Here is an 11,775-nt window from a genome sequence, read left to right as displayed (position 1 = left end):
TAATCTTACAGAACAGGTGTGAATGAATTTTGGATAGCTTGAATGGTTTTGTCGTGGTGATTTTTTGAAATAATAGTAAAAAAGGAACCAGTAAAAAAAAGTGCAGCTTCTAAACACTTCAAAAAAATGCACACATAGAAGACAAGTCATTCTGAGGAAATATGCATAGTTTCATGACTATACAACATTATATGGATGACAGTCACTCTGTCCCTCTGTCACTGTGTGTGTGTGTTTGTGTGTGGCTTTGAAAATCTATTAACATAGAAATCATACAGTACATACATACTGAAACAACACAGTATTTTTTTGTGAATTTTATTGTAAATTGTAATACCTTCTCTAGTTGTTTAAAAGATCCACCGGTAAAATAAGTTGCAGCAGACAATAGCAGGTTTCCAAGTGGGGTACTCCCAACAATGGGCTGGCTCTGCCACTGTCTGTAGTAGTTACACTTTTCACAAAGCTGGGTGAATGCAACAAAAGTCCCCCTTCGTCTGCTCTGGACAACACACTTTGTCTTACAAATTGGACAGGACACAAACAGCTCTCGAAGACAGCTTTCAAAAACAATGTATTTGTTATCGCTGTGGTCGGGCTGTGGATCTATCCTAAGGCAATATAAAAAGAATAAATATTAGGAAGTTGCTTTCATGTTTTATATATATTTTTAAACACAAATGTATTAGTAAAAAAGTGCGTAAATATGTATTTATATCTTACGCCAATTCTGATTCTTCAGTGACAACAGAATCTGGGTTATATGTGGAATCAGTGGGTTCGACATTTAATTCTGATTCTTCTTCCTCATCTAACACCAGACGAGGTCTCTTACTGGGCCTGAAGACTGAGCCCCTTACTGGTGTTGAAGACAGCTGCACATCAGGAAACATGTCAGTTGTTTGGGTGCCCACATCATGACCATAATATGTTGCCTGAATGCCTACAAGTACAAAAAATAAAAATAAAAATACAATTACTCATAACCATCGGTCATGCTATTACAATTTTTTTTACAGTGATAAACATAAGCCACTTTCTAATACACATACGTTTCAGTAGCCGGTATGACAATTATAATAAAAAAAAGACAATATGTACTAGAACTGCATATGATAAAGTAACACAAACACATTTAATGTCTGTATTTCATACCTTTGCTCCTTAAGTGGAAACTGCTCAATGTACCCATTGAAAGTTGTGTGCCCACTGATCGCATCTTCGGCTTTATCTCTGTGGCTACAGTTTCAGTCTCTATAGGGTCTGACTGACATCCAACTTCATGAAGTGTAGATGTAGTGGGGAGCTCTTGGGAACTCGCACCCTGCTGAGATGTTGTCTGTAAGAAATAATGACAATATGTAATCAATGATCAAATTACAGCTTAAAACATACATTTGACATGTAAAAATAGTAAGAAAAAATTACTGGATAATAATCATTGGACCACAAAAAATAAGCTTCATAAGCAAGATTTTCATATAATTGTTCTGACAAATTGTATTAGTCCTCAAAGGGATTTTTTTGATTAAAGAGTGAAGATCTATAGTAATCGGTACTGAATGGAATCGTTACTTTTGTATTTTTAGAACGCTTATAACCAAATATCAGTCGCTATAACTATTAACCAAAAACATTGGCTTTACTATAGTAGCCAAATCAAACACAGAACCATGTTTAGCATGCCTGCAGATAAACAAACATGTAGATAAACAATACATAAACGTTCTAATCAAAGAATAATATACACTAATTCCAAGTTCGTTGTTGAGATTAAGAAAAAAAGTTCGTAACGTTAAGGTGTTTGTCGCATTAAGTATGAATAAGCATTTAACTAACTGGTTTGCAGAGCCAAACAGCGTTGTTATTTGTTCACTTCCTCGATACAACGCACAATTAGCAATACAGCCAATAGCAATACAAACCAATACAGTAAAACACATCGACGAAAAATAAGTCATACTTACAGCTTGTGGCCCGTAAACAGCTTCTGTTTTTAAAGTTGGAACTGCTCCATCTTTCAGGACAAGCCGTTGGGCGAATCCTGCATTGAACTCGCGAAGATTGTGGAAGCTTTCCTCCGTAAAATGTGCAGCACAGAGAGCGAGATTTGGGTAATAATTTTGAGGGACCGAGTTAAAAATAAATTTTAACCATTGATCCCTAACTTCTCCGTCCCTAGGAAGGCTGAACAAAGTGGACCTGCAATCCGGATGAAAATAACAGCGTTTCGTCGGCATCGCGGCAAAAATACTCCAGCATACAACAACTCTTCTCAATCTCCACAGCAATATAAAATGGCCTCGCCCCCCACCTAATCTATTATTCTCGGAGGAGGGGTTTATGTAAATATTGGGCTTAGTGACGTCAGCAACCCTGAAGGAATGTCGTGTAGTCCCTACCGGCCGTTTGCTGTAGTCCTTAGAAATGGATTTCTTTAAAAGCAAATATCTCCCTTTGCTTAAAACTTTGAACGTTGTAACTTTGCAGATGTTGTTTATGCTCAAACAGGAAAATTACACACTAGCTAAAGTTAGAAAAGTGAAATCGTGTTTTATCACCCCTTTAAAGTACAACCCCTGAAAATGGCAAAAAAAAAAAAACGGCAATTTTGCAGAGAAAATTCTAAATAACCGACTTCCTGTTGGGATTCGGATTTCGTACCAAGAGACTTTTTTGTAGGTATTGGTGTGTTACATGTGTGTACCGATTTTTGTAAATTCTACGTGAAACATCGAGGTGCTCGAGGTGCACTCCGTTGAAAATGTATAGGTGGCGCTATGGAGCCATTTCGCCACACCCAATGGAATATTGGCCTTCAGTTGTGTTCAGGCCAGAACTCTTATCAAACATGTGAAGTTTGGGGAAGATCATACATTTTATGCCTGAGTTACAAATTATATTCCCATGGCGAGACATCAAATTTTGTCACGTCGCCAAGGACACACCCTTTATCGAAAACTCAAGATAATCACAATTCACTATCGCAAAGTCCTTTAGATTAAACTGACCATAACACAATTTTGATTTTATTAGATTTCTAGGAGTAGTTAATTGCAGCGTAAAGCATTCACTTCCTGTTGCCATCAGGAGGCGCTATGACAATAACTAAATTTGGGAATGTTGATCTGTTCAGGTCAGGAGTCTTATCAAACATGTGTAGTTTGGTGCAGATTGGACATTTTATGTCTAAGTTATAGCAACTTCATTTTTCATGGCGAAACATCGAAATTCGCCAGGCCGTCACAGACACGCCCTCAAACGAAAACTCTAGATCTTCGCAATTTAACATCGCAAAGGCCTTTAGATTACACTGACAAACTTTGGTGTTGATCTGACTAAATCTCTAGAAGGAGTTCGTTAAAGTACAACCCCCGGAAATGGCAAAAATTCCTGTTGGGATTTGGATTTCGTACCAAGAGACTTTTTTGTAGATATTGGTGTGTTACATGTGTGTACCGATTTTCATACAAGTATGTGAAACGTAGCTCAAGATGCACTTCGTTGAAAATTTATAGGTGGCGCTGTCGAGCCATTTTGCCACACCCACCTTAGCAAACCATTGCATACCTAATATTTTTCCAGTTCTGACGTGTGTGCCAAGTTTCATGACTTTTCGAGAAAGTTTCAGAAAAATAATAATAATAATAATAAACGACACAGAAACAAGAGGGTCCTCACACCATCAGTGCTCGGGCCCTAATAATAATAAATGGAGCAATTCCAAGAGGGTCCTCGCACCACCGGTGCTCGGACCCTAATTAAAGCTGCAAGCAGCGATGAACGGGCCCTCACACACGGGCTCACCGGCAGCGAGTGGCTTTAGTAAATAGGTGAACGGTGAGAAACATGCATTTAAACTCATAAATATAGGTGGAATATATATCAAAGTTTACTCCATATTTGTGCCAATCTTCGTGTTGCCAGCAGGTGGTGCTCTCATTATAATGGACTATTGGCCTTCAGATGTGTTCAGGGCAGGACTCTTATCGAACATGTGAAGTTTGGGGAAGATCGAACAAATTATGCCTAAGTTACAACAACTTCTCTTGCTGTGGCGAGACATCAAAATTTGTCATGACGCCATGGACATGCCCTTTAACAAAAACTCAAGATATCCACAAGTTAACATTGCACAGGCCTTTGCACAACCCCTGAAAATGGCAAAAACAACACCAATTTTGCAGGGAAAATTCAAAATAACTGACTTCCTGTTGGGATTCGGATTTCGTACCAAGAGACTTTTTTGTAGATATTGGTGAGTTACATGTGTGTACCAATTTTTGTACATGTACGTGAAACATAGCTCGAGGCACACTCCGTTGAAAGTGTATAGGTGGCGCTATCGAGCCATTTTGCCACACTCGATGGAATATTGGCCTTCAGATCTGTTTAGGCCAGGACCCTTATCACACAAGTGAAGTTTGGGCAAGATCGGACATTTTATGCCTGAGTTATAACATCTTTTATTCCCATGGCGAGACATCGAACTTCATCACGGCGCCATGGACACACCTTTTAACAAAAACTCAAGATCTTCACAACTAAACATCACACAGGTCTTTAGATTAGACTGACCACAAAAAAGACATTGATGTCATAAAATTTCTAGGAGTAGTTTGTCGCAGTGTAAAATATGTAATTTCGATGATTCGCCATGAAAAATGAAGTTGCTATAAAAACTGAAGTTGCCCATATTCAGTTATATTCATAGCGCCACCTATTGGCAACAGGAAGTGTCATATTTTATGCTGCGAAGAACTACTCCTAGAAATTTTATGACATCAATGTCTTTTTTGTTGTCAGTCTAATCTAAAGGCCTGTACGATGTTAAATTGTGAAGATCTTGAATTTTCGTTAAAGGGCGTGTCCATGGCGTCATGTCAAAGTTCGATGTCTCGCCATGGGAGTAGAAGTTGTTGTAACTCAGGCATAAAATATCAGATCTTGCCCAAACTTCACATGTTTGATAAGAGTACTGACCTGCACACATCTGGAGGCTAATATTCCATTCGGTGTGGCAAAATGGCTCGACAGCGGCACCTATACATTTTCAATGGAGTGCGCCTCGAGCTACATGTCATGTACATGTACGAAAATCGGTAAACATATGTAACACACCAATAGCTACAAAAAATTATCTTGGTACGAAATCCGAATCCCAACAGGAAGTCGGTTATTTTTAATTTTCCCTGCAAAATTGGTGTTGTTTTTGTCATTTTCAGGGGTTGTATTTTAACGAACTCCTCCTAGAGATTTATTCAGATCAACACCAAACTTGGTCAGTGTAATCTAAAGCCCTTTATGATGATAAATTGCGAAGGAATTGAGGTTTTGTTAAAGGGCGTGTCCATGGCGGCCTGACAAATTTCGATGATTCGCCATGAAAAATGATGGTGCCATAACTCAGACATACAATGTCCAATCTGCCCCAAACTTCACATGTTTGATAAGACTCTTGACCTGAACAGATCTACATGCCAATATTCAGTTATAGTCATAGCGCCACCTATTGGCAACAGGAAGTGACATATTTTACAATGTGACAAACTACTCCTAGAAATTTTATGACATTAATGTCTTTTTTGTGGTCAGTCTAATCTAAAGACCTTTGTGATGTTTAGTTGTGAAGATCTTGAGTTTTTGTTAAAAGGCGTGTCCATGACGCCATGACGAAGTTCGATGTCTCGCCATGGGAATAAAAGATGTTATAACTCAGGCATAAAATGTCCGATCTTGCCCAAACTTCACATGTGTGATAAGGGTCCTGGCTTGAACACATCTGAAGGCCAATATTCCATTGGGTGTGGCAAAATGGCCCGATAGCGCCACCTATAAACTTTCAACGGAGTGCATATGCACATTCAATGGAGTGCGCCTCGAGCTATTTTTCACGTACATGTACAAAAATCGGTACACACATGTAACACACCAATACCTACAAAAAAGTCTCATGGTATGAAATCCGAATCCCATCAGGAAGTCGGCTATTTAGAATTTTCTCTGCAAAATTGGCGTTGTTTTTGCCATTTTCAGGGGTTATACTTTAACAAACTACTCCTAGAGATATATTCAGATCAACACCAATCTTGGTCAGTTAAATCTAAAGGTGTTTGCAATGTTAAATTGCGAAGATTTTGAGGTTTCGTTAAAGGGCATGTCCATGGCAAAATCTGCCCCAAACTTCACATGTTAGATAAGACTTCTGCCCTTAACAGATCTACATGCCCATATTCAGTTATAGTCATAGCGCCACCTGCTGGCAACAGGAAGTGACATGTTGCATGCTGTGACAAACTACTCCTAGAATTTTTTTGAGATTAATGTATTTTTTGTAGTCAGTCTAATCTAAAGGCCTGTGCAATGTTAACTTGTGGAGATCTTGAGTTTTTGTTAAAGGGCATGTCCATGGTGTCATGACAAATTTTGATGTCTCGCCACAGCAAAAGAAGTTGTTGTAACTCAGGCATAATTTGTTCGATCTTCCCCAAACTTCACATGTTCGATAAGAGTCCTGCCCTGAACACATCTGAAGGCCAATAGTCCATTATAATGAGAGCACCACCTGCTGGCAACACAAAGATTGGCACAAATATGGAGTAAACTTTGATGTATTCCACTGATATTTATGAGTTTAAATGCATGTTTCTCACCGTTCACCTATTTACTAAAGCCACTCGCTGCCTGTGAGCCCGTGTGCGAGGGCCAGTTCATCGCTGCTTGCAGCTTTAATTCTTCTTCTTCTTCTTCTTCTTCTCCCGAATGAATCGCATTTTTGAGGGCTTTAACATGCTCAAAAACTCATGAAACTTTGCACACGCGTCAAACCTGGTGAAAATTTTCGTCTGATATAGGATTCAGAAGAGGGTGTGGCAAAATGGCTCGACAGCGCCACCTACACTAAGAAAATCAACAGCCTTCCGGCTATGTTTCACGTACATGCACAAAAATTGGCACACATATGTAACACACCAATACCTACAAAAAAGACTCTTGGACCAAAATTCTAAACTCAACAGGAAGTCGGTTATTTTTAATATTATGAGCAAATTTTGTGTAATTTTGGTCATTTCCATGTGTTGTATTTTAACGAACTCCTCCTAGAGATTTCTTCAAATCAACACCAAATTTGGTATGCCTAATCTAAAGGCCTTAGCGATGTTAAATTGCGCAGATCTTGAGTTTTCGTCGAAGGGCGTGTCCGTGGCGGCCTGGCGAATTTCGATGATTCGCCATGAAAAATGAAGTTGCTATAACTCAGACATACAATGTCCAATCTGCCCCAAACTTCACATGTTTGATGAGACTCTGAACCTGAACATATTGACATGCGCATAATCAGTTATATTCATAGCGCCACCTATTGGCAACAGGAAGTGTCATATTTTACGCTGCGAAGAACTACTCCTAGAAATTTTATGACATCAATGTCTTTTTTGTGGTCAGTCTAATCTAAAGGCCTGTGCGATGTTAAGTTGTGAAGATCTTGAGTTTTCGTTAAAAGGCGTGTCCATGGCGCCGTCACGAATTTCGATGTCTCGCCATGGGAATAAAAGATGTTATAACTCAGGCATTAAATGTCCGATCTTCCCCAAACTTCACATGTGTGATAAGAGTACTGACCTGCACACATCTGAAGGCCAATATTCCATCAGGTGTGGCAAAATGGCTCGATAGCACCACCTATACACTTTCAACGGAGTGCGCTTCGAGCTATGTTTCACGTACATGTACAAAAATCGGTATACACATGTAACACACCAATACCTACAAAAAAGTCTCTGGTACGAAATCCGAATCCCAACAGGAAGTCGGTTATTTTTAATTTTCCCTGCAAAATTGGTGTTGTTTTTGTCATTTTCAGGGGTTGTATTTTAACGAACTGCTCCTAGAGATTTATTCAGATCAACACCAAACTTGGTCAGTGTAATCTAAAGCCCTTTATGATGTTAAATTGCGAAGGAATTGAGGTTTTGTTAAAGGGCGTGTCCATGGCGGCCTGACAAATTTCGATGATTCGCCATGAAAAATGATGGTGCCATAACTCAGACATACAATGTCCAATCTGCCCCAAACTTCACATGTTTGATAAGACTCTTGACCTGAACAGATCTACATGCCAATATTCAGTTATAGTCATAGTGCCAACTATTGGCAACAGGAAGTGACATATTTTACACTGTGACAAACTACTCCTAGAAATTTTATGACATTAATGTCTTTTTTGTGGTCAGTCTAATCTAAAGACCTGTGTGATGTTTAGTTGTGAAGATCTTGAGTTTTTGTTAAAAGGCGTGTCCATGACGCCATGACGAAGTTCGATGTCTCGCCATGGAAATAAAAGATGTTATAACTCAGGCATAAAATGTCCGATCTTGCCCAAACTTCACATGTGTGATAAGGGTCCTGGCTTGAACACATCTGAAGGCCAATATTCCATTGGGTGTGGCAAAATGGCTCGATAGCGCCACCTATATACTTTCAACGGAGTGCATATGCACATTCAATGGAGTGCGCCTCGAGCTATTTTTCACGTACATGTACAAAAATCGGTACACACATGTAACACACCAATACCTACAAAAAAGTCTCATGGTACGAAATCCGAATCCCATCAGGAAGTCGGCTATTTAGAATTTTCTCTGCAAAATTGGCGTTGTTTTTGCCATTTTTAGGGGTTGTACTTTAACAAACTACTCCTAGAGATATATTCAGATCAACACCAATCTTGGTCAGTTAAATCTAAAGGTGTTTGCGATGTTAAATTGCGAAGATTTTGAGGTTTCGTTAAAGGGCATGCACATGGCGGCCTGACAAAATTCGATGTTTCGCCATGAAAAAGGAAGTTGCTGTTACTCAGACTTACAATGTCCAATCTGCCCCAAACTTCACATGTTAGATAAGACTTCTGCCCTTAACAGATCTACATGCCCATATTCAGTTATAGTCATAGCGCCACCTGCTGGCAACAGGAAGTGACATGTTGCATGCTGTGACAAACTACTCCTAGAATTTTTTTTGAGATTAATGTATTTTTTGTAGTCAGTCTAATCTAAAGGCCTGTGCAATGTTAACTTGTGGAGATCTTGAGTTTTTGTTAAAGGGCATGTCCATGGCGTCATGACAAATTTTGATGTCTCGCCACAGCAAAAGAAGTTGTTGTAACTCAGGCATAATTTGTTCGATCTTCCCCAAATTTCACATGTTCGATAAGAGTCCTGCCCTGAACACATCTGAAGGCCAATAGTCCATTATAATGAAAGCACCACCTGCTGGCAACACAAAGATTGGCACAAATATGGAGTAAACTTTGATGTATTCCACTTATATTTATGAGTTTAAATGCATGTTTCTCACCGTTCACCTATTTACTAAAGCCACTCGCTGCCTGTGAGCCCGTGTGCGAGGGCCCGTTTATCGCTGCTTGCAGCTTTAATTAGGGCTCAAGCCTGGAGGGCGAGAGCCCTATTGTTTTCCTTAGGATTATTATTTTTTTTTTTTTCTTTATTCTTCTAATTTTTTTCTAAGGTTTCGGGGGCTTTTGGGGTCCTTAACATGCTCAAAAACTCTTGAAAATTGGCACACACCTTGGAACCTGCGGCCATTAGGGCTGGGCAGAGTCTGATACACGGGCGTGGCACAGGGGCTCTACAGCGCCCCCTGTAGTACCGAGGGCCATATATCATGCATACTTGCACGTATAGATATGAAACTTGGTACATATATATAACTCATCAAACCAAACAACTTTCACACTGCATGTCATAAGCTCCGCCCAACAGGAAGTTGGCTATTTAGGGTTTTATGAAAAACACATGCTCTGGAATTTGATATACTCCTCTGAGGAACTCCACCCGTTCACCACAAAACTCGGTGAACACAATCTCAAGACATTGGGGATGCTAAATTGCGAAGAGATTTTTGATATCTCGAATGGTTTGCCCGTGGCGAGGCGTTGAAATTATGGCGAGAAATTAGAAACAGGAAATGTATAATAACATCCACATACATTTCCTGATTTTGATCAAACTTAATTGGTTTGTTCGTTGTATGATACCGATCGTATATATGTGACTATTAGGAGTCAAAGTTATAGCGCCACCAACTGGCAGCAGGAAGTGAATCATTTTCAGAACGCTTTGAATTCAGCATCTTATTTTTACTTAATTTGCTTCAAACTTCATCAGAATAATGACAAAACACGGCCGAAGAAAATCTGTCGTGGGGATATTTATATCTAATATAGTGTTGCCATGGCAACGTGTCAAACTTGAATGTTCTGTTCTGGTGATTTTTCGGCAGATAACTAGCTCAGATTTACATGAAACTCGAAACAGATATCAGTATTAAAGATAGCTAGACCATGGCAAAAGCTTTTAAAAGGGCGTGGAAGAGGCACTCTATAGCGCCACCTTTTGTCAAAAGTGGGGGGGTTAGTTTTAGCTACAGACACCAAACTTGGTACATAAATTGCTCTTATCAAGACTGACAACTTTCTAATTCGCAGTCATAAGCTACGACCAACAGGAAGTTGGCTATTTTGACTTGAATATGGATTTTTGGGAATTTTATTTTGTGAATTAATGCATACTCCTCCCAGGGGAAGTACACTATACACACCAAACTTTGTCTACATTAAGAAAAAACATTGAGGAACTTAAATTGCGAATGAATTTTGGATAGCTTGAACGGTTTTGTCTTGGTGATTTTTTGAAATAACAGTAAAAAGTGAAACATTAATCGTCTTGTATTTTTAAATTGCAGTTTCCAAACCTTTAAAAAACATTTTTCATTTAGAAAACTAGTGATTCTGAGGAAATATGCATAGTTTCATGACTTTACAGCACTGTATGATTAAAAGAAAATTAAAAAACTGTCAGACATCTGATCTCACTCTGTCACTCTGTGTGAGGAATGTATGTGTGCTGACTGTGTGTGTGTGTGTGTGTGTGTGTGTGTGTGAGTGTGAGTGGGGGAGAGGTGTGAGGTGTGAGGTGAGTGGCAGACAAGACAGGGAGAGAGAGGGACTTAAACATCTCTTTAATCACCAGAAAAAAATATTATTTTAAATTGTTATTTTTTTTTTGTTGTTGTTGTTGCTAATTGTGCTGTTTTCATTACAGCTTAAGAAATATCTTAGGCCTTATCCTTTTCTGACAGTTTCAGGGATTAAAAAAAATCTAAAAATACTTATTTTAGCTGCAAATAATAATTTCAAACTCATTTGATACTGACCTCTGACACCCTGTGACATGACATTTATTTGAATTTACATAATCTCAACGATGTAACAGTAAAACTGTTCAGCTCACAGATGAAGACTAAGCTGTGATGCAAGCAGAACTATTTCACAAATGCTTAAAGGTTAATGAAATCATAACAAAACACTTTTAAATTATTTAAGGATTTGGTAATACTTTAAAATAATGTCTCAATTGTTAACATTAGTAAATGCATTGGTAACACTTCATAATAGCTGCACTCCTAGCTAAGCATTAGTAAATAGCCAGTTCATGCTTTATATATCCTTCTCCCAAAATTAATATTTTAGTAAGCATTTTATAAATACAGCTATAATTAAATTATTCATAGTTTATATGCACATTTATTTTGAGGAGATTAAAGGCTGTTATCTTCCAAAATAAAAAATAAATAAAAAAATAAAAATAAACTAACACAGAACTAAAAAGGGAATCATTAATTGGCTTGTATTTTTAAATTGCAGCTTCCAAACATTTCAAAGCATTTTTTCATACAGATATTAAATCATTCTGA

The 11,775-nt window shown here is 38.5% G+C and overlaps 1 protein-coding gene across 1 annotated transcript; it reads right to left on the bottom strand.

Moving 5' to 3' along the window:
- Positions 1-337: 337 nt before the first annotated feature.
- On the bottom strand, positions 338-2,568 carry LOC113077998 (uncharacterized; the record flags this gene model as incomplete). The annotated part of the gene is made up of 4 exons (XM_026250267.1): positions 1,968-2,568; positions 1,156-1,339; positions 724-943; positions 338-611 (listed from the first exon to the last, which is right to left on the bottom strand). Coding segments are annotated over exons 1-4 (951 nt in total), but the record flags the coding sequence as incomplete, so codon positions are not given.
- Between the last annotated feature and the right edge of the window lie 9,207 nt (positions 2,569-11,775).

The sequence above is a fragment of the Carassius auratus genome, unplaced genomic scaffold, assembly GCF_003368295.1.
Source record: "Carassius auratus strain Wakin unplaced genomic scaffold, ASM336829v1 scaf_tig00023751, whole genome shotgun sequence".
Lineage (NCBI taxonomy): Eukaryota > Metazoa > Chordata > Actinopteri > Cypriniformes > Cyprinidae > Carassius > Carassius auratus.
This window is presented reverse-complemented; position numbering and strand designations above follow the sequence as displayed.